Here is a 24,382-nt window from a genome sequence, read left to right on the forward strand (position 1 = left end):
CATCATTTTCTCAGACAACCCTGCCTGTCCTCATAAGTGCCTGCTGAAAGGCTTTTCTAGACCTCTTGCTGAACACGCTGATTGTCAAAGACATTCAAATTGTTTCTAGATGTGTGGGCGATACTGACAGAAATACTGTATTTCTAATAACTCTGTGCAAAACATCAATATTTTGCAATGAATACTGGTACACTCTATTTACATAAAAGAAAATCCTGATACAGAAAATCATTTATAATCTGTATATGACCAAGCAAATACATGCATTTGTTGTTTCTTTCATTTCTGTGAGTGAAACAGTTCAATTAGTCCAGAATGATGCTTTGCTTGAGCCTAAATTTGCCTTTAAGACCCTGAGAACACACAATTTAAAGCTATCTTACTAAACAGACCAAAATCCCATAATGTAATTATTCTAATGTCACCTTATCAATGTCGTATTTATATTGTTCCTCTCTTTTTGCCATATGGTCCTCTCTAATGCGGAATTTATACTTAGGGGTGTAGGCTCTGCATCGACATGGAGCCTATGCCGTAGCCTGACGTGCACCTCCCCAGAAATGTAACTACACGTCAGGATGACGCAGACCTCCAAACCATTTCCCTCAGTGGAAATGAAGCTTGTATTTACTTTAATTTCACAGATAATAATAATAATAATCTTTATTACGGACTCAAATGGTCCACACACACATACACACAATCATTACATACATTTAAAATACATCATTAAAAATAAAAAAATATACTTTCATATCAGTAATTCATCACTGTTTGTTCAAAAAGAGGTGCAAGCTATCATACCAATGCTTTCGAAGCCTGGATGTGAACCGATAGCCCATCATAGGGCAGGTTAAGGCCATAATAATGCTATTTTCTGACAAATCCAGTCGACACATAAAATTAAACATTAACTTTCGTAACAGTGCCTGACATGTTGGTACATTAGAGTACACAAATAACTGGCTGGCAATGTGCCACCTGGGAACACGGAGCAACAGCCTCATGGCATCATTATATGCCACTCTAAGCCTCTGCATACTTTTCACTCTGTAAGAGGACCAGAGATGAGCTGTATACAGCGAGGTGACATAAGCCCTGAACAGAGCACATTTAACATCTGCAGAGCACATAGAAAATTTCCTCAACAACGTATTGGCCTGTGCATATATTTTATAGCATTGACGACGGATGTCACTGTCATCCATAAGATCATCTGAGAAGACATGTCCAAGATATTTCAATTCCTTCAACATGTCTAAGGATCCATCTGAAAGGTGGAAGGCAGGAAAAAATGATTTCTTGTCCTCTCTAGATCTCACAACTATGACTTTACTTTTTTTGGCATTATAGTTAATGTTAAATTTTCTGCCATATTGTGTGCATATCAGTTGTATTGTATTGTTGCAGATAAGCAACTATAAATCGAGAAGACAATATAGCCTCCAATAAAATAGCATTTTAAGTCTTGCGTGTGATTTATCCTTCAGAGATTTATACTTCGGGATTTATCCTGGCTTCATATGAGAAGAGGAAACCTCTGCTCATTGCTAGGCTAACTTATACAATGTAAAATGCCATAGGCTTGTGCTAAAAACATTAGCATGTTGTATTTGTTTGGAAAACGTGTTTAGTACAAGACAGTTGTTTTGTCGGTGAATCTTGTGAGTTGTAATGGAGACAAATTGTGCACCGTTACCTTTTTAAATGTTGCTGTTGTCCCTGGTTTTATATGAGAAGAGGAAAAGATTGCTGGCCGGGATTTTTAATGTGACATAAACCTGATATAAATGAGAGCTACAGCTTGGATGTGAGTACATGTCTACAGTTCTGTTTGGTTTCTGGAAGCTTGTTTTTCTGTTCCCCAGGTTCAGATTACTATGGAAGAACTGTCCATCCACAAGTGGACAGAGATGAGGATGGATGTCTGGACCTCACCTGAGCCACCTGACCCTGCCTTCTCCACATGGGACAGCTAGCCTGTGTGACTTACAGGAGGCATGGTAAACCACTTTAATCACTGCACATCATGGTTTGATTTAGAGGTCTTCGTTCATCAAAATTGTATTCTTGTAGTTTTTTTTCTGTAATCCTATACGGCTCAATTTGACTCTGTAGAACTGAAGAGACTTGGCTGGATTTAACCTTTAACTTGTGCTGCTATTCTTGATTTTCTGTAGAAATAAGTGTTAAAAACAATGAGCCACATTCATTTCTTTAAAGCTGTAGTTGGTAACTTTCATAAAATTAACTTTCTGTCAAATTTGCTGAAACTGTCACTATATCCACACAGCAGCATACGAGACAGATAATCTGTGGGGGGAAAAATCATCAAAATATGTTTCTTAAAGCATTTGAGGCAAGAAACAGGCAATGCAGTAGCAGAGTCTTGATTCATATTTCATCAGCACTGCTTAGTTTGACAGTTTGACCACAGTTCACCAGCAATAATTGACACAGTTGGCTTCTGCGTGCCAGACTCCTTGCTTTTGATTGGTTGTTTAACTTTAGCTGAGATCCTGGCAAATGACCTTACAAGCATTAAAACGAGGAGAATGAACGTGATTTTTTTTTTCACAGATTATATAATACAAAAGCTATTCTCATGAAAGTAACCAGCTGTAGCTTTAAGCATTGTAATTAACTGAGGGTCAAAGGTCATTCTTGAGCTTGGAAAAAGCAAGTGGTGGGATAGTGAATCAGAATCAGAAATACTTTACTGACCCCCGAGGGGAAATTGTGATTCGTTACAGTTGCTCTGATGTACTGATAAAGATATGTAAATATCAAGCAATAAAATGAAATAAAAAAGAAATGAAAATGTGCATTATGCTACCGTGTTTAATACTAATACTTAAGATATTCAAAATATTTGAAATAATATATTTTGTCATTGTGCTGGGGCTAAAAGTAAGAAAGTGTGAAAATGTCAACTTTAATATATACATCAATAGAATAAAACAAGAATAAACCAAGAGTAAACATAAGAAATATGTACAGTTATGTTCACTGTATGTTGAATAAATATATACATATAAGAGGTGTTGGTGAGAATAAAGCCATATACTGAAAAATATTGCACAGTTGAATAATTGCACCCAATAGATAATTATGAATTATAAACACAGTAGATGAATAAAATCCAAATGGCAGTCTGTTGACTGACTGACAGAGGAGTTGTACAGGTTGATGGCCATGGGCCGGCTGTGACAACTGTGGCAAACTCCATCTGCTGCTAAAGATCGCATGATGTGATCAAAAGCTTCACAACAGTCACTAAATGGACCTTTTAGTGAGATGGTTTTCTTTATTATAAGAAGTATTTTTCCTATTATTTCTACACTTCCTGTAGGCTTGCTTGTATTGTTAGATTTTACAGAAAAATGTATAAAACATAAATTCAAGTAAAAAATACCATGATCTAAAAATACTCTATCCCAAGATAAAAGTATCGGATATAAAATGTTGCTTATGTAAAAGTGCATAATTATTATCGGCAAAAGGTAAAATCAATCAAACTTTGGGTTTAAGTATTAGTACAACATTCACATTTCATTATCTCGGACAGTTCCCTAATGGACTGATCCTGCTGGCAGCAAGTAAAAAAGGCCATTACAAAATACTGGCTCTAGAAAAACTATCCCACTGCTGCCTTTTTATTAATATTCTTAAGCACCTATGGAACAGATGACTTATTCCATACAACTTCAAAAAGAATTTGGAGAAAAACGGTGGCTAAAGTGATGCGTTTATTTAGCAAATGAGACAGATCTCACATGATTATTGTGTGTAACATATATGACACCTTACTTTAAATTAGTAAAAGATTTTATGTCTTTGTAAACATCCCATGAGCTCATATTTGGTTTATTTCCCCTATGCACTGTTTTTCTTTTTTCGTTTTCTTTTGTTCCTAAATGTAATTTTTACATTTAGGAATAATAAATAAAAAATATTTTTTTGAAAAGTAAATTACTTATAATGCAAAATGGCTCTTTCAAAAATGTTGAATTATTATAAAATATTATAATATTCTTTTTAAATTATACCAACAACTACATGGAAGAGCTTTAGTAGTAGTAGTAGTAGTAGTAGTAGTAGTAGTAGTAGTAGTAGTAGCAGCTGCACTACTGGGTGAATTAGTGGGGTAAACATGCATCATATCATGTAAAAACAAAGGCCTGTTTTTATGTATAATAGATATATGTATATATGTGTCAAATATGTACATACATTTCTAAGTACAGTAGTTAATTAAATGTACTTTGTTACATTAAGCCACGTGGTTTTTATGATATTCCTAATGTGAAATGTGAAGCATCACATGTGGAAAAATATCAGTTTCACAGTGTGCATGTGAAGCAGCATGTGACGACTTCTTATTTCACTAAATAGTCTATTCAATATTCAACATGGGAAATTCACGTGCTTCTTTTTGTAAAGAGTGTTTAGCTATTGACAACATTAAGAGGAAATTAATGGCTGTTATTGGTGGTCTAATCTCCTTCTCTTTCTGTCTCCCCTCTCTCTCTCTCTCTCTCTCTCTCTCACACACACACACACACACACACACACACACACACACACACACACACACACACACCGGTGGCAGCTCGGTGCTCCTGACTGACAGCCCAGCGGAGGCGAGTGACAAGCAGGATGCTCAGGTGGCAGCTGTGCGCTCTCTCCGTCCTGTCAGTCACTGCTCCATTGGAGGTGGGCTGCGATAACTGAACACCTGTCCTGAGGTAAGACAATCCGCTGTGAGCTGTTGTTTCTCAGTGTTTTCTCACCGGCATGTGAATCTCAGATTTATCTCGCAATGAGGACCGGCTGATTGCCCGCAGCAAAGTACCTGCTCATGTTGTCTGTGGAGCTGTTCATGTACATGGCTCCGTCATTTTTATTTTTGAGTTTCAATGCATTCTGTCTTTTATGTGCGTCAAATCATCATTCAGCCTGTGATAACTGTTAATTAGACTCTACTAGAAGACGAGCGTTTATATTGCAATTAATTTCATGTGAGAAATTGTGCAGTGACCTGTTGGTGTCTGAGGAGGCGCTGTTGGGCAAGATCCCGTTACGCTGACATAGAGCTGCGACAGATAGAAACATTATGATTTATAACCCGTTTAATAGCAAACTTTATTAATGCAGTGTCACTTTACTCATCTATTACACTTGAGGACCTTGTACTTTACATGAATATTTTTTAATTGTATGCTATGTTATAGTTTCACTCTACAACATTTTGGCTTTTATCTTATTGCATTAATGTGACAACTTAAGATAGTAGATAGATTTGCAGGTTAAAATTTTAAATACAAAGCATATGATCTGTGTGTGTGTGTGTGTGTGTGTGTGTGTGTGTGTGTGTGTGTGTAAACGTACATATATACATACCAATGAAAGTAAGCACTTGTTTTAGCAATGGTCACCAGAGGATTGAGGGATGTGTTTAGAATTTAAAATAATAATAATAATAATAATAATAATAACAGGATGTTGTCTGCTGGAATTGTTAGAAATAATTCCTTGAATATTGCAGCCTTTGTATTTACTATTAACGCCACACCACTGTTCATGCAAGTACTGTATTTCCCCATTACACTGCAAACGTTAAGCTCAGTGTCCTGCAGTGATGCAGAGTAACTAGTCTACGGTACACAGTCCCACGGAGTAACAAGTTACATGTAACTAGCTGTATGTCATTAAAATTACTAAATAAAGGTAACCATGAGAAACAAAATATTTTAAATTTGTGTTACTAATCAAAATGTTGGTGATTACAAAGGGATGCATCTGAATATTTTCTCCTCAGTAAAAAGTTTACATGTAGAATATACACAAACATTCATGTTGTTGCTTTGCATCTTTTTGTTGTGCAGAAATGCTTTATTTGGCATAGCCTATTTCCAGACATTTTTCAACTTCATTGACTTCCATTAAATTTCGAAAGTAGCCTTCCCATCGCTGCCTCTACACAGGCCTACATTTACTCAACTACAGTACCTATACAGTTATAAAGTTCTTGGACTTAAAAGGATAGTGCATCCAAAAATGAAAATTCAGTCATTATCTACTCATCCAAATGCAGAGGGAGGCTCAGGTGAAGTTTTAGAGTCCTCACTTCCCTTGCGGAGATCCCACGGGAGAGGGGGTAGCAGCACAACTCCACCTGGCTGGGCGCCCCAAATTAAAAAGTCCAAAAAACACATAATTGAAACCACAAAATATCTCCATACTGCTCGTCCGTAGTCCCGACATAAAAAGTTGTTTAGAAAAACATCATTTGAACTCTGTTTTTAGCCTCATTGTAGCCTGTAGCTCTAACTGCCTCTCTGTGGACCGTGCTCACGTGTGTGCATGGGCACCGCCTTTATGTGTGTTCACGTGCTTTCGCTGGTCTCGCACAAACGTGCACACGTGAGCTCGGTGTACACAGAGGCAGTTAGAGCTACAGACTACAATGAGGCTAATTTTTAGTTAGTAATTTTTTTTTAGGTGAGGCTAGTTTTTCCAAACAACTTTTTATGTCGTGGCTTCAGGACACTTGAACCACTGCGGATGAGCATTATGGAGATATTCTGTGATTTCAATTATGTGTTTTTTGGACGTTTGAATCTGGGGTGCCCAGCCTGCATTAGGTGCAGTTGTACTGCTACCCACTCTCCCCTTGGGTCTCTGCAAGGAATGTGAGGACTCTAAAACTTCACCAGAGCCTCCCTCGACATGAGGGAGATAATAATAGATAATGGATCAATTTTCATTTTTGGGTGCACTGTCCTTTAAGTATTTCATGCAATTTTTATCCCACTGCATTTCAAGGGTAATATTGTACTTTTTACTACACTACATGTACCATTTCAAGACATCAGTTCAGCCCAGCCAACATTTTTACACATGGCCCGTATGGGTCGAAAAACAGGTCCTATATGGGATTGTCCACAGGCTCTACAACGGCCCTATGCCGATTGCCCTCATGGTTCATTTTACCTAAGTGGGATCCAGATAAGATCCCCATGTTGGGCCAATACCCACTTGGTACCCAAGTAGCCCAAGCATTACCTATGCATGGCCCATTTGGGTACACCCATCCATGTAGGCAACTGGCATTGGGCCATTATTGAACCCTAGACAATCTCTTAAGCACAAACAGAGACAAACAGTACTCTCATATGTGGGCTGGGTTGTTGTCACTCACTGCCCCACACAGCACTTTCTGTATTTTCTCATCATTGGTGACACAGATGTAAGTCTGCACCTCGTTTATCATCCACAGAACGAGGCTGCATGCCAACGAACAAAATAAAACAGGCTGCAGTGAGTCTCTCTCGGTGGGATATTTAGAAATAGCAGGTTTGTGCATTTAGTCCCTCGCAGGCAAGCTCGGGCGTTTAGTGTTGCCGTGGCCCACAGGAACGACGCTTTGTAATGCTTTTTTTTTTTCTGCGAGTGAGGATTAAAGTATGTGCTGTTCACATAATCCAGCCGAAATCAATATATATAAACACCTGAAGATCCACTCATTACTAAAAGTGTAATAAAAACTAAAGTAATGGTCACAGTTTTCATGTGGAATATTTAAGATGGGTTGATGGATTCACATTGTCACCTCATACACTGAGTAACATTACAAGTTAACATTCCACCTTAAAAGTTGCCGGCAGTTGGCCCAGTGAATTAAGTTATCTTTTCTCCCACTCTAGCTGTTGTAAGAGACAGCAAAACATCCTGTATTTTTATAGTTACAGTTTACCAATAAAACTCTCCATGGTATGAACAGTGGTTACATGAGCCTCAAAACCCGACACAACAACGCCCTGAGCAGAGTGACCAGACTGCAGTGTTCACAGCTCCACATTTTAGTACCAGATGTGTGTGCTAGGTACCCCAACAGAGGGGGGACCAAAAATGGGAATGGTACGAAACGGTTCCATTGGTACCATCCACAACTTTTCATAGTGGAAACAGGAAAAAAAGCGTATGAAACTGTACTGTACTGTACCGCACTGCTTGGTGGAAACGGGGCTATAGGGCCCATTTTTCAGTTCATTTACTCCCTACATGACCCCCACGTGCAAATGTTGTGTGGGGGAAATTACACAGGGCAGGCTCCACTAATTTCTAACATTTTAAGGACAAAACAATTAAAGAATTAACCAGAAAATAGGCAGATCAATCAACAAGGAAAATGATCGCAGCCGTAATAATTACTTGTAGAACACACTGCTTTGTTCTACAGTAAATTAAAGCAGCCCACAGTAAATGGCACAGGTACAATTATCTCCCCTACAATCAGCTAAAACATTCAAATACTGCTTACATGCCAGTGCAACAGTTATAATAATCCAATAATGTAAATTATAATATGCAAGACATACTGTGTGCTCCCAGCATATTGAATGATTTACTTTATATTTTGCTGATAATGCTTTTAAATTTTGAACGCAGGTCTGTTGCTCCTAATAAAGTCTATTGTGGTATGTCCAATTTAACTACAGTAAAGACTAAAGAAATGTAAATACTTGCTTCAGCTCTGCTGGAGTGATGGCGCGCTGTGGGTCGCTTCTGCTCGCCCTAGTTCTATAAACGTACTCCACAGCGTCTGCGTGCACGCACGTATTCTCTCGCTCTGTATTATTGCTCAGAAACCAGCCACCATGGGGAGTTAAGGGGGCAGTCGACGGGTCATTTTCGTTAATATTTAATATCAGAAAGCTTTCCATATGCTGCGTTTTGGAGCACACAGTTCGCGCCAGTATCCCCAATGCAGTGGATTACGGGGATCGGGCTTTCAGAGACGGTAGGACGGATACTTTTGTGGCAAACACGGGACGTTAGTGTACCTAGCTAAGCTAACAAGCTAACCAAAACTAGCTAACACACCAAGCTAGCTGGCGCTGCAGCCAGTAGAGTGGAAAACGTGCCTTCGCTTTCTTATTTTGTTTGATGTTAGATCGGCTGGTTTGTTGGCGTTTGTCACGGGGAAAAGTTGGCGTTGCTTCCGTACGAGTTTGCTCGACACGAATAAATGTATAAAGTCGGCTGGTGTTGAAGTGTTTTTGCACGCAGGCCCGTCTTGTGTGGTTGTAGAGTTTGTTTCTGTACCCATCCCCCACCGTCTTTGCAGGCCAAGATGAATGAGATTCTCACTTCAAAGCACTGGCATTGGTGGTGGCATTGCTACGAGGCTAGCTAGCTGTCTTAGCTTGTTAACGTTAGTTGGTGATTTAGATAATGAGATGTAGCCACACGAAGTGGGAGCTTTGTTTTGACAACTGTTAGCGCTGCCTTTTAAGCTAGCTGGTAAAGTGGCGACTAAAACTTAACGGTGAACTTCAGTTTGGAAATTTACCCTCACAACATGACATTACTTTGGGTCAAACTGGAGTCTGACTCGTCAGATTCAATAAAATGATGATATTAGTAACACCACAGGATAGCTTTGATTGGTTAGCATGTTTGCATAGCAAGTTGGCATTCTAGCCATATTTGTAGTTTCTGTGATTAGATTTCCCTCATTCTCAGCCACATTTGTCTATATCCTGCTATTTGATTTTTATGTATCAGCTCTGCTCATCTTCTCATTTCCTAGCTTGTATATGCTGCTGCATGTATGCATGTATGTGTGTGGTCTGACAGTGGAGGCAGTGAGAGATCAGGCAGCCATCTCTACCATCTTAACTCAGCGATAATGTTCCTTTGTGCATCAGTTAACTGCTTTTCTTGTCTTCATTGCAGGGTGAATTGTTTGCCAGCAAAATCATTGCTAGAGGGGAAGATCTGACCTCTGCCTTGTGCAATCAGAGACATGAGTGTTGTCAGAGAATTACATGGGTACAGGGGCGGTGGTGGGGTTGTGGCCTCCCTGAGCGGCCCTACCCACTTCACCGAGGATGCTCCGCGACCCCCAGTTCCTGGTGAGGAGGGATCTGATGTGGACCCCCCCGTCCAGTCAGCCAACACCCGTCCAAACACCCTTTCCCAAACGCTGGGCTATCCCCCGTCATCCTCGTCATCTAAAATGGGGGATCCATCAAGTTACACTCCCTCCTCGTCGTCTGCGACCCCGCGGCGCCCCGATCTGGACTTGGGGTATGAACCTGAGGGCTCGGCTTCACCAACTCCACCTTACCTGAAGTGGGCAGAGTCCCTTCACTCTCTCCTAGATGATCAAGAAGGCATCCAGCTGTTCCGAAACTTCCTGTGCCAGGAAGGGTGTGCGGACCTTCTAGACTTCTGGTTTGCTTGCTCGGGGTTCAGGAAGACCAGCCAAGAGAAGAGGGCAAAGCTGGCCAAGGCCATCTACAGGAAGTACATTGTAGATGGAAGTGGGATTGTCTCCAGGCAGATCAAAGCAGCCACCAAGAGTTTCATCAGAGACTGTGTAGGACGGCCGCATCCAGATCCTGCAATGTTTGAACAGGTAATTAAAACCCTGATTTCATTTTTGTAATCGTTCCTAATATGCGCTATGCATATTGGCTTACGCAGGCCAGTGGAAGATGTTATTGATTTCTTAAAGGCTGCATTTTGTCTGTGTCAGTTCTTTGAAATGGTCATCTTCAGCCGGACTAAGGGATCGAAATTTTAGGCTGTTGGGTTATCGGCTAATGCGAAGTGGCATTTCTAGGTAAACCGGCATTTGTTTGCAGCCTGACAGGATACAGCAAGATAATGTTTGACATCCAAAAAGTACCACAACTGGCTTTGATGTCAATGCTGTCTGCAAACGGGTCCTGAAAGCACACACAACTTTAAATGCTTCTCTTCAGTACACAGTTTGGGACCAAGTGTTTTTGGCCCATGCTTAGAAAGCCATCTTGATTTAGTTGTATGTCAGTGTTCGTACATCTAGCTCTGAGGAACTTGATGGCCACATCTGCTTCCATCACACCGTGCAGCAGGACTTTTAACAGGCCAGAAGTTGGAGACAGTGTATTTGTTTAAGAACATGCCACATTGCATTTCTCTTGTAGTATAGAGAGTAGGTTTGTGTGTGTGTGTATTCAGTGGAAGGTTAATCATGTTGATGGGGAGATGTTTGCTGTTGTGGCAGGCTCAAGGGTTGTGATGAACCTGTCAGCAATATTCAGAGGAACTAAAACCAGACCTTTGTCTGCAGTCAGATAGTTCTTGATTACCTCAGAAGTTTCCTGGGTTCCTAAACATGTTTTGTGGTCATTTAGGGTTATTTCAGTCTTGTAGTTAAACTTCAATAGCATATGAAAAAACATCAATCTATAGTTTCACCCTTATCACTGCCAAAGCACAGATCTATGTTTTTTCAAGTAATTAAACCACAATAAAGGACCACATCAAGTTAAGTTTTAGTTTCAGGTTAGGTTTTCACTCACTCGCCCACCTGTGTTCTCTTTCTCTCCTTGATCTTTGTCATTCTTGCCGTCTTTATTGCTCTTTGATTTGAGGTGCATCTGCTGAGTGTGTCTTCAGACCACACACATGCAAGACTTTATCACAGGTCTCATTAACGGAGACTCAAGTCTCTGACTGCAGTTCCTCACACATCACCACTAAACAACCAAATTACACAGAATGAGATTAGATAATTACCATAATAAACCAAATGAGGATAGTTTCAGTTTTGGTTTTCTTTGCTGCCAATGATTTCCCGCACGCTCTCTCTCTCTTGCTTTCTTTTCTATTGCTGACAGTTGAATGATGAATCCCTAATTTAAACACGGCTTCACCAAACCAAAGTCAAATACTGTGCAACTTGCTTGAGGACCTTTGGTTAGGAAAGACAGGAGGACTGTCTCAAAACCACATCAGATGATTGAGATTGACCTCCATGTGGTCATAACTCATAGCACACCTCTGTGTGTCAGTGTGGATTAAGTGAGACTAGCCAGGTAGTCAGTTACATAAATATGGGTTTACCTAATGTCATTGTGTTGGTCTGGAGTGAGTATTAGTTAACTATAAAACCCCATAGTGATCATAGTAACCTGTGTTAAACTTTTATTTTGAAATGCAAGGGAAGAATTGCGAAAGCTAGTTCAACCTTTCACACCAAGTTCACAAGTTGTGGCATATTTGCTGACATGTTCGGAAATGGTGGAGGCTATGAGCGTTAGTATTTCGGCGGATGATGAGTAAATATATTGTAAATTTAGTCGTATTAACTAAGTTATATGTCTGAGGAAAATATCAGTATTCCCCATGGCTTCATCTTTTACTTTGTGATTATGCCTTTGCATCTCCTGCATCACATGACCCGCTCACTAGCTCGCTCAAGTGTTTCTTCTAGGTACTGTCAGTAGCGTGCATGTTGCCGTTGTCTAGCAGCAGTGCTCTCAGCCACTTGAACAGTAAGTGTATCATGTACACAGCTTCCCATATGGTAACCAGGAGCTCACGCGTTCCATTTAAAGGCAGCAATAATTAAAACTTCTTGTCCTGATATATGACCACTGTCTTTGTGTGTTCCAGGCCCAGACAGAGATACAGGGCATGATGGAGGAGAACACCTACCCTTTGTTCCTGAAGTCGGATCTGTACCTGGAGTACACACGGACAGGAGGAGAGAGCCCCAAGCCTAACCCCAGTGATCAGAGCCCATCATCGGGGCCAGCCAAGTCTGTGCCTGGGTACTTACCCACACTCGCTGAGGATGAGGAGTGGAGGTGAGATGATGCACAATCACTGTCAGACCTTTCTGAGTTGTTCAGCGAAACACCAACACAACTTTAAAACATTCTTGTAATGTTTGAAATAATGAGTGTTTCTGATATTTGACTCACAGTTCTAATTTAATCTGATCTCAGGTGTGGAGGAGGAGGAGGAGTGAGGGAGGTGGAGGAAGAGAAGGATGAGGAGGAGTGTGGAGACACACCAGCTGGTAGGCTGACTCACAGCCTGCTGATGCAGACAGCACCTCAGAGATCCTCGACCAGCAGGAGGAGGCCGGATAGCAGGGAGTACAGGTGTGTGCATGTGTGTCAAGGTTCTGATTCATAAAGAAGACAGTGATGTCTTAGAGTTTGTATCATTTCCCACCTGACATATTTTTTGTACGAGTATTGAATCATTTTCATGGACATATAGCCAACATTAGTAATGATACCAATTTGGGCCACTAAAACACGAGCAGGCGTAGAGTTTAGCACGATCCAGAGCTACTGCTAGACTGTTGGCTTCACACACATACCTCCTTTACAGTTAGATCAGGAGGAGTACGAGGGAGAGATCAATGAATTAGACCTCTGCCACACTCTTTTGGAAATGAAAGCAAAAGCTTTGCTGTCTGATATCTAAACACACATCTCTTCATCTCCCTTAATCAGCTATTACAACTACAGATGGTGATGTGCAGTTTTATATGACCAGTGTGGCACGTCGGTCAAAGTCTCATTTCATTGAGGAAACCTTTTTAAATGCCCTTAGTGCAGGATAAGTCATCTGACTTTGAACACCTTTTTTTAATCAACTTGAACAATATTTAGCTTGTTGCATCTGTTTTGAAGCTAGAAATATATTGATTTCTAAGTGAAATCTGATTGTTTTTTTTTTTTTAAGAATTGTGTGAAAAAGACAAATATTATCTGAATTTTGAATAAAAATGATCACAGTTTTAATCAGATAGTTAAAACTTCCAATAACCTAATCATACTGAGTTTGAAGTAGCTAAACATGAGACATGTCCTGGTCAGAGTAACTGTGTTTAATGTAGTGGGAAAACAATTGAAAATTCATGCACTGCTCCGAGCTTCCTGCTGACCCTTGCCTGCGTGTGCATGACTGTGTACATGTATCAACATTTGAATGTGAGCTCACTACATCATAATCTCTCTGCTCATCCTCAGGCCATGGAGGGAGCCGGTAAACCCGTACTACGCAAACATGGGCTACGCTCGTGCTCCAGCGACCAGTGCCAATGACAGTGAGCAACAGAGCATGTCGAGCGATGCAGACACACTGTCACTGACCGACAGCAGTGTGTGAGTACACGCAGATGAACCCAGAATGACTCATCACATTTATGAATTCAGTTACTAGATTTTATGGTGTTTAATGACATCGCTGGTTTTTCAGAATGAATGAGCTGCTCAGATCTGCGTTTGATGGTTGTTTATTCTGTGTCTGTGTGCAGAGATGGTATTCCTCCATACAGATATCGGAAGCAGCATCGAAAGGAGATGCATGAAAGTGCCAAAGCCAATGGACGTGTGCCCCTACCTCATATACCTGTGAGTTATAAAGACACCTCTCAGTTAGCCACATGACAGCATTCATAGCTGTTCATGCAACATTAAGGTGACATGAACCCTGGTGACTCAATTTACCATAATTTGTTTTTCTCTAAAGTGTCCTACTCCTTTCTTGCCATTTAATGTTTATTACAGTTTTTCCTGCCCATATTTCCTCAATAATGTGATTGCTTATTTACTAAATTTTAGCTGCAGCTGTGTATAGAAATCTGTGGCAAGTAATTGTTTGTGTTTATATATACAGCGCACGTACCGCATGCCAAAGGACATCCATGTAGAGCCTGAGAGGTTTGCAGCAGAGCTCATCAGCAGGCTGGAGACAGTTCTCAGAGAGAGAGAGGCTCAGGAAAGACTCGAAGAGAGGCTGAAGAGAGTACGACTGGTGAGTGTATTACTGTGCTCCTTGTGAGGTGATTGTGACACTGAGTTAAGCTGTGGTTCATTCCAGTTATTCACATGGTGCTGATGTTGGTGTTTCCTCAGAAGTCTTGAGAACTTGTAGAGTTTAGGTTTTTATTAATGAGAAACTGTGTGGTGCGGTTGGCAGATTGGCTCACAGTAAAGGCACTAATGCTGCACTAGGATTTTATAGCCCTTTTACCCTGCCTGGTTGAGGCAGGAATATTGGCCGTTATGCAGCCTCGCTCTGCTGTATATAAGGAATGATCACAGAACGTCGGGGCAGAGAGGTCTCACCTTTAAGCTGCTACATTGGACAGCCGACAGGACAGGACAGGACAGGGCCATGGGCAGGGCGTTGGTGACGTCTTGATGATGTGTTATGCGTGCGACCCGCTGCTGGAGATTTAAAACGTAGTCGTTAGCAGTTAGTGACTAACTCAGAGGGAGAAGAGTGGCTGTAAATGTCCGCAAATTGAGAAAACAGTGAGATTTGGGATTTCCTAACCCTCCAAGCGAGGTTAGCCGCCATATAACACAGATGGTAAATGATTGTTATTGTCATGTTAATGTGCTGCTTACAACTATGTTTTATGTCACAATTGAGGCCAGTGCTGTTGTGTTATATGTTACACCCATCACGCCTCTTTTGAGTCCGTGATCTTTGGATGCAGTGTGTAATCACACACTGGGGCGAAATGATGCTGCCATTGGTTAGTTCTGTACAAAAATGCAAAGGAGGCATAAAGAAGGGACTTCGTAGCACCCTGTAGTGCAGTCTCTGTGTAAAAAGGACTTATAACTGAACTTTGACCAGGATACAAATGAGTCAAAATGAGTCGAGCTCTTCTGTGTGAAAGTCGATGTTTCTGATGTTAGCAAACTTTAAACCTACCACTGAACCTTATCAGTCCCCCCAGGATGTTGCGATGGTGCAGTTGCAACAAATAACGGAAATTTAGCCAATCCCTGTGAACTCTACGCGACCTTGCAATTTTGTCCAATCACTGCAGCTTTACTGCAAATTTGAATAGTTATTTAGAACAGGTAAAATCTCATTTCACTGTAGAGCTTTATGCAGCAAGTTGATTCGCTCCGCCCCTATCTCACTCTCTCTTTTTATCATGAGGCTGCTGCTGCAAGACTGGAGCTCTGTGTCTGGGAGAGAGTCATTCACACAGTGACAGGGCTAACTGTTAGCCTCACATGGCTAACGTTTTTCCAGCCGTTAACAGGTGTGACGACAGAGTTGAGCTTTTCGGTGTCAGTGGTAAATTAACGGCTTGGTGTTGAATGATAGCTGGAGGGCTTCTGCCCTTGCAGCAAAATATGATGCATAATATTAGGGATGAGATCACGTTGTGTTGTGCTGGGTCGTGCTAACCGGGCAGAGAGAGCAGGCAGAGTGCAGCCTACACAGATGGTCTCTTAGCGCTGCTTCAAACGGCTGTTGCTGCCTCCAGCCCCCCTACCATCGCATATAGATTCTAATTCTGTGGGAAACACTTGCCCCTGCAATTACATTGCAAATAATGCTTATAAACATCACAACATGCTCCGTAATTTCTTAGAAAAGCTGATTTGAATACAAGTATTTCAGGCTGTTACAGTCCCAAAAACAGCACACAAAATCCTGGAGGGACTGCCTTCGCTGTATTTACACTTTATACTTGCACTTAACTAATGGCAAATTTCTATCAAATTTGGTAAGAAATTACCCTCAAAAGGTTTTCTGATAGCTGTAGACACCTGAAGCAGGAAGCACAAAAACTGTCATAAACTGTCAACGGTTTCTCTAAAAACGGAAAAGTCTGTCCTTTTGCGTTTTAAAAAACTTTTGCGTTCATATGACGACTTTATTGAAACGATCCCCGTTCACACAGAGCCGCAAAATCACTGGAAACGCTGTAGTATGCACGCCGGTTTCAAAAAGTTGTCATATAAACGGGGCCTAAATCTCACTCCCTCCAACAGGCCAATATTTGTCCAAATGTAGTGACTCACAGTCAACTTGAAAATTACTGATTCCATTACAGCTGTAATTGTAAAATATGTTAAAATCATATTCTACTTTTGGCAGCTGTTGCTCAGGAGGTAGAGCAGGTTGCCTCTTATGGGAAGATAGGCAGTTTGATCCCCGGCCCCTCCAGTCCGAAGTATCCTTGGGCAAGATACTGAACCCCAGATTGCTCCCTATGGCAGTGCAATTGGAGTAGGAGTAGGTGTTAATGTTAAATAATCTGAGTAGCAGGTGGCACTTTGTATGGTAGCGTCAGCCATCAGTATGTGAATGTGACAAGTGGTGTGAAAGCACTTTGAGTGGCCAAACTACTAGAAAGGTGTTATACAGATCCCAGTCCATGTTCAGAATTTTTATCTGCCACAAATGTACATGAAACCTTGATGTTTTCTGTGGTTTAGCTGTTGTGCCTCTAGATCTTTTGATATTTTCTGCCCAAGTATGCTCAGATCTGCAGCTTTGTCATCACCAGCTGCATACTGTGTCACCTTACAGCAAGCTGCCTACATTGAGAACAGATGCTTCATGAATATAGTCATTTGTGCATACAGATTAATAAGGAAATCAGTCAAAATAACACATTGCCATGTTTATTCTTTTCCCTCCATTGGGGGCAAAACATCTGTGTAAAAATAAAACGTTGACTTAAAATTACAACAAAACAGTGAGTTCAGCCAGATTAAACCATGGGCTGTAAAACTGTCACAGTAATGTTCAATGGACTCTATTTGTTTTTAATAAGAAATTACCAAATAACTTTTGCATTATTTCACTAAAATTTACTGCATATACAAGTTTGATAAAGGCAGTTAATTTAATGCCATCCTTTTCTTTGTGTGTACCCACTGATCTATACGATGCCCTTGTCCAGTCAGAGATAAAATACTTTTCTCTTTCTCCCAACAGGAAGAAGAGGGTGACGATGCTGACATCTCCGTGACAACCTCCATGTCTTCTCATAGCATACCACTCCCCCTCCCCTCATCGTTCCCACCTCTCTACGGCGCCCGTTATTCAGAGACCACTGCTAACACGGCAACAGTCGCCACCTATGGCGGCCTGGTTGCCATGGAGGATTCCCATGACGATGACCCGGAATCTATTTTGGATGAGCACGTACAGCGCGTGATGAAGACGCCGGGCTGCCAGTCACCAGGGGCAACCAACAGCACCTTAGGAGGAGGGGGTCGACACACTCCTCCAAAATCATCGCGTTCACCTGACGGGGGGATCGGCCCGCCTCACTACCCGCCACACCGAGGGGGAGGTCATAGTCTGCCTCCTGCTGGGGTCAAAGGTAAGAGGCTAACATTTTTTTGAATGATGCTTCAAAGTCTGTGTAGGTGTTTTCCAAATGAAACTCCAGCAGAGGCCAGCATGTCACTAATAAGTCTTGCTCTGTTTCAGGTATGCATCACCACAAGCAGCTGTATCACCACAGAGGAAGAGAAGGGCAGGAGGAGGTGGGCTCTAGGTCTCAGGCCAACTTCATGTGGAACGGAGACCCGGCCAACCAGTATGCAGGGAGAAGTCGTAACTATGCTGACGGGGCCGGAGCTAGCACACTTGACGGCATGGGTTACAGGTAAGGCAGTGTGGGTGAATGTACTGACATTATATCGTTGCTCAGCAAACTGTACACGCTGTCTTTTATTCAGATGACCTCAACTGAATTGTGTATTTCACCTGTTCATTCTGCAGTAGTAAAGGTAGCACGCTAACACGGCGAGGTTGTAAGAAGACATCAGAGACGTCAGGCAAAGGTGATGAGAGTGGGCGTGGCATGGAGGGCCAGGTACCACTGGAGGATCTGGAGAGAAACCAGAAGATCCTGCAATGGATGATGGAAGGAGACAGACAAAGGAAGACCTCACATGGGTAAGTGCAGTACAAACTGATGTGCCAGGCTTAATGTCTAAAATACAAACATGCAGGACAATAGAGGCATCACTGGCTCAGGAAAACCTGGCGTGTATAATGATAATTATGTAACATCAAATATCACATAACAGATTTTTTTTGTGGCACTTTAGGGGAGGCAGAAACAAGCTGTAAACTTAACACTAACGTTTTGTCACCTATTCAAGGTGATTCAGCAAACTCACTGGCAAATAGTTGCTTATTTGCACACTCAGCAGACACAGAACCAACATCAACACTCATTTGGAGTCGTGTGTGTGTCCATCTGATGAATATACATCAAATATTTACTCTCCTTTTAGCCCTGTTTTTGTCTCACAAATATCTGGCTCCTTAGCTGCCATATGCGCCACACTCGACGCTGACTTTCTCTGTCCTCCCCCTGGTGCTGGATAGGTAGTATACAGGGTGTGATTTTTGTTTGTGTGTTTGTTTGGCCAAGGCTTTTCAATTAGGCTTTAAGTGTGCCAAGAGTGAAACCCGTAACAGTAAAGTTGCAGGCCAGAGAACCAAAACAGAGCTAGAAAGAAGCTGTATGTATGGCATGAGTGAGATGATAATTTTCTCTAGGTTTATCTTTACAAGTGACCTCCATTCACGTTGCAGTCATTTGATCCAAGTCTAGTAAAATGTCAAATTTAGTCAGTGTAAAAATGTTGATTATATGTAATAAAATATATTTTGAATGTTTTCTATTTCAGGAAAATTTGCTTTTATGTCCACAAAGTCTTCCCCAAAAAGTGCACAAACTTTTAAGCCACATCTTCACATGTGCCTGCTAATAAACACCTTTTCATCATGAAGATATTCTTTCTGTGTCGTGCCGTGCCCGCTTCTTAAACAGTTACTTTTCAGAAAGCAGGATCGAGTGGAATCATGGTCCTGCTGCGTAAAAGCTGCTTTGGTTCTTTGTTTGTAGAGCTGTGAACTGGCATCAATCTCAGTGAGTGCAAAGCTCTCGTTTGTATTTTTAGTCCTTTGACATTCATCCCGTCTCCTCCTCTGTTGTTTTTCCAGTAGCAGCACCAGTAGCTCCAGGAGAACGGGAACCAGTAGCGAGTCGCCACGTCCAACTTCAGTGGAGCGACCTGGAGCCGTGCACCCCTGGGTTTCGGCCCAGCTGCGGAACAACCCCTCCTCAGTGTCCCCCGCCATCCCCAGCTCGTCGTCCACCCAGGTCCAGCCCTCGCACCCTTTCATCCAGGACCCAGCTATGCCTCCCAACCCAGCTCCCAACCCCCTCACCCAGCTAGAGGAGGCTAGGAGGAGGCTGGAGGAGGAGAGGAGGAGGAACGCACTACAGCAGGCCAAGCAGAGGTAAGTGTCGACATCTTATTATGTGTGTAACCCACAATCATCATATTTGCCTCAGAAGGCTTTAACTTGTGTCTGTGTTTGCGTGGATTCTTACTCACACGGATCATTTTCTCTCTAAGGCATAAGTCTGGTAAGCGCCAAGTGTGTGAGAACATGACAGTCGCTTACTACTTTTGTGGAGAGCCAATCCCGTACCGAACATCAGTCAAAGGCCGTGTGGTGACTTTGGGCCAGTTCAAGGAGCTGCTTACCAAAAAGGGCCATTACAGGTGAGAGCATCTGATGCATAATGTGGGTGGGAATGTCCCATTTTAAAGACAGTATTTCTGTCAGTGTTTGACTTTGAAATAATCGAGCATGTCTGGGTTTTTCTTTGGTGCACAGGTTCTACTTTAAGAAAGTGAGTGACGAGTTTGACTGTGGTGTAGTGTTTGAGGAGGTTCGTGACGATGACGCCATCTTGCCTATCTTTGAGGAGAAGATCATCGGGAAGGTGGAGAAGGTTGACTGAAATTTGGGAACAGGAAGAAGACACAGAATTGGGGAAAAAGATTTAAGATTTGGAAAAAAAGAGGAGATAGGAAGAGAACATTGGGGTTGGATAGAAATTCCGCTGTGAGAAAACGAAGGGAAGAAAGTAGAAAGATGGAAGGAGCAATGTGTGACAGAGGGGAGATTGCGCTGCATGGTAGAAGCTCGAGTATTAAGGAGGTGGATATTCTTATGGACTATCTGGATGTTGGCGTCACGCCTTGATCAAACCCACGTAAAGCAAAGAACCTTGGCCAGAGCGGAGGAAAGGAACATAAATTATTTCACCTGTCTTGTCTCCACTGTGGATATTCGAGGAGCGCTGTTGAAATCTGATGTCTGACCAGTCTTCCACTTCCACTGCGATGGATGGAAAAGGGTGAGGGGACTGCTGGGAGGAAAGAGGATAAAGTAGTCTTCCACTTCTGCTCTGGAGGAGTCTGTCCTCCGCAGACCATTACGATGCTGCTACATTACCACGGAAACTCTTCAATCGGTGCTCGGGACAGTAAAGAAAGCGGTTTTGTTCCACTCGGGAGTCTCGCTGCCTTTTGCTGTCTCTGTTCCTCATCAGCTGGTGACGAGGAGAGGACAGAGGATTTTTGGGGAGTGGAACTTAAGCCTGCTTCTCCTCTCGTTGACTTCATAGCCTCAAAACAGAAACGTTCTCACCCGTTGATTCCTAGATGTCATGTAGTGATCTCTCACATCAACATGTTCAGACGACAGTTCTCTACATAACTTGTTTACCAAAGCTACATATTTTTGATAAGACAAGTATCCTAGCTACTTGTTTCATTTTATTTGAATTGTGTATGTACAAGGCAGGTACTATTACTTATTAATGCAGCCTAATTTCGTTATATCTCAACTTAATGTTGTATTATCGTGTATGTTTTGAAGCTAGTTCATTAGTCATTTCAGGGCAGCCATTTTGTTTGTTTCTCCCCCTCTGTAAAACATCCCTGCACCTCAGTTCTGTACTGTTTACCTTTGAGTGTGTAGTTCTGTTCTCCTGCGCAGTGCATTTTAATTATAGGCTTGCTTTTATTTTATTTTTCACCATCAAAAATTCTCATGAAAAAGGACTATTTTGTTTTGAACAGCTCACACTGTCACCTCATAGACGTCATATTTCTCTGCTACACTGAGAGCTCAGTCTAGATGCCTGCCTCCCTGGCTAGTGCCATTACTATCTAGAATGCTTATTCTGAAGCGTGTTGGTGAGTGTGAAAGCCTGTGTCATGTACGCCTGAACTCAGCCAAAGAGCATATCATGCGTCCCATATGCCTACATGCGTGTGTCTGTGCAGTCCAAGTCCATAAGCATGAAATGTATTATCTTCATCATGAGCAGAAGGGGATCTTCTTCCTCGTGCAGATTCCCAAACTTCAGACATTGTAGCTGAACACTGAGTTTCATAAAATCTGCAGCTCATCTTAAAAGAGTAGTTTGACATTTGGGGAATTATTTCCTTTCTTGCTGAGAGTTAGGTGAGAAGTGATACCGCTGTCACGTCTGCATGCCAAATATAAAGCTGCAGCCAGTGATTGGTTATCTTAGCTTAGCATGAAGACTGTAAACAGGGAAACAATTTACCTGCTTTTTGTAAAACTTGTACAAAACTAGAGCTGCAAATATTAATTATTTTTTATTGATTAATCTGTTTATAATTTTCTCTGTCAGTCTATTGGTTTATAAATTGTTATTTAATTACAGATTCTAAGAAATTGCTTGTTCTGTCTGGCCACTAGTTCAGAATTTAAGGATTGTCGGCTCACTGTCACATAAGACAGAAAAAAGCAGCAAAATCTGCACAATTTAGAGTTGGAACTAGATAATTTTTGGCATTTCTGCATGAAAAATGATTTTAATCAATAACCAGAATTGTGTCAGATTTCTCAGAAATTAATTTAGTTTACAGACGTTACATGTAAGTGTGAACTAGTTAAGCCTTTAAGGTGGGTTTTGTTCCCTTTGGACAGAACCAGGCTAGCTGTTTCCCTCTGTCTCCAGTCTCTGTGCTAAGCTAAGCTAACCAGCTGCTCGTTGTCGCTTCACATTTAGCGCACAAACATGAGTTGTATCAGTTTAACTCTCAGTGAGAAGCGTATTTCTCCAAATGTCAAACCATCTCTTCAGACGTCTCTCATCAGTACTGCAGTAAGGCCTCAAGGCCACGATATCATAAAGCACCGTGCAGACAGTGCACTGATCACACACCAGCTATGTAAGCTGAATGTAATTTGACTTTTTTAACTTTTACCCGCTATGTCCTCAACAAAAACCTGTCATTGCTCCTGTCGTCATGTCTGTCCGCAGTATTGATCTCAAACTGTTGGCCTGACTGAGTGTTTCGTGTTATCTATGCTGGTAGTTAATTGAATGTGTTCATCCAACAAAGAGGTCCTACCTACCGAACGTCATTCAGGAATGTCAAATACAATTTGTCCTGGGTTTCTGCCCAGTAAGGGAAACATAGGATCGGAAAAACATTTGTCCTCACTTCAACCCATTATGCCTTCAGTATGAAATTTTAAATTTAGATATGTATTTGTTTATAAAAAAAAATGTAATTTTAATAATCACCAAGCATGTTCTTTATAAGGAATGTTTTCCTGATGAGTTGAATTATCTATTTTGTTTTAATGTTTATGTGCAAACTGCTACGGCCCTCTGATATATTTTATCTGTTTTGTTAGAATGCCCAGGGACAGTTGAATGAGTCGTCTCTTGTGATTATAATTCGATGGACAAAACAAACAACTGCGTCTGTTGTGTTGTCAATTTGTGTGAAACACAGTGCCTTTATCATGTTATCTCTCGAAATATCTTTATTAAAACCAATCCATGCTTTTAATGTAAGTTTTTCTTTTCAGTCAGTCCCGTTGTATTTTTAGCTGCGGTCATTGCTTGCTCACTTCTGTTCTGATAGATCCTCTGCTGTAAATATGTACATTATCATTTCATATGTGTCTTCATACCTGCACCACATGTCCATGGTGTTTCTGTTTTTCAAAGGTAAACGCCAAGATGTCACTGTGCTGGTTCCACTTGTACATTTCTTTTAAAAAGGTACTTCATAATAAAGATGTTGAATAAATCCTTCCTCTCTTTTAATTTTCTGGCATCATTTTCTGTCTTCACCTAATTGTCCTTATTCACATAATTAATCTAGCACATAATACTGCATGTTGCCTTGTAACCCTCCCTGTTTGCCATAAATTAAGATGGTGCCTCCTGGTGTTTTATCCTCTCAATATCTTCTTTCACAGCAGATATTTTGACTTGTCATAGTTGGAAAAGCACAGGTGTTACTAATAACATTAAAGATGCATCTGTTGTATTGAATTGTGCCAGTGAGCCAGGTCCTTATACTAAAGTGTTTATATGTTCTGCCACCTTCTACTTCACTATAATTCTAAAATAAATGCTGATGAATGCTGTACTTTTTAATACATTAAAATGAGAGCTGGAGCTCCCTAAAACAAAATGACAAACTACATGCATTTACATCTAACATTGAAATGCTTTGTGTTAATGCCTAATTATCTGACTAATGCTCATTAGTCAAATAATAATAATTGGTCTTTACTGACAAAGACAATGCATAAGATATTGCTTCATATGTAAAATATAAAATAGATGCAGTGCATACAGGTTTCCAGCCTTAGCTAATTTGTAGTGATACAGTGATGACTAAGTATTTACTTTTGATACTTTAGGTATATTTTGCTGTTTATACTTCCATTTTTTACTGGAGTAAAGTTTTGAAGGCAGGACTTAAAATAATGCATCTATCTTTCTTTTATAGCATTGCTACTTTTACTGAAGTAAAGGATCTGAGCACTACAAGCACTGGTCAGGATGCACGGTCATGCTGAATGCATCTGAATGTCATTAGACAAAAGGGATATACATTTTTATCAGGAATGCATTAAAATCTATGAATCTATAAAT

General features: G+C 41.2%; 1 protein-coding gene across 2 annotated transcripts; it reads left to right on the forward strand.

Moving 5' to 3' along the window:
• The first annotated feature begins 8,643 nt into the window (after positions 1-8,643).
• Positions 8,644-23,525, forward strand: LOC125885675 (axin-1-like). Of its 2 annotated transcripts, none has more exons than XM_049571366.1 (13): positions 8,644-8,806; positions 9,745-10,429; positions 12,457-12,650; positions 12,792-12,950; positions 13,830-13,964; positions 14,117-14,213; positions 14,479-14,616; positions 17,560-17,950; positions 18,061-18,238; positions 18,355-18,531; positions 19,591-19,890; positions 20,010-20,159; positions 20,275-23,525. In XM_049571366.1, the coding sequence occupies exons 2-13, from the start codon at positions 9,815-9,817 to the stop codon at positions 20,399-20,401; spliced, it is 2,661 nt and encodes an 886-aa protein (XP_049427323.1). In that variant the 5' UTR covers positions 8,644-8,806; positions 9,745-9,814; the 3' UTR covers positions 20,402-23,525. The 2 variants fall into 2 exon arrangements, with proteins under 2 accessions (XP_049427323.1, XP_049427324.1); XM_049571367.1 differs by having other exon boundaries at positions 19,594-19,890.
• Positions 23,526-24,382: the final 857 nt, after the last annotated feature.

Source organism: Epinephelus fuscoguttatus, linkage group LG3 (genome assembly GCF_011397635.1).
Source record: "Epinephelus fuscoguttatus linkage group LG3, E.fuscoguttatus.final_Chr_v1".
Lineage (NCBI taxonomy): Eukaryota > Metazoa > Chordata > Actinopteri > Perciformes > Serranidae > Epinephelus > Epinephelus fuscoguttatus.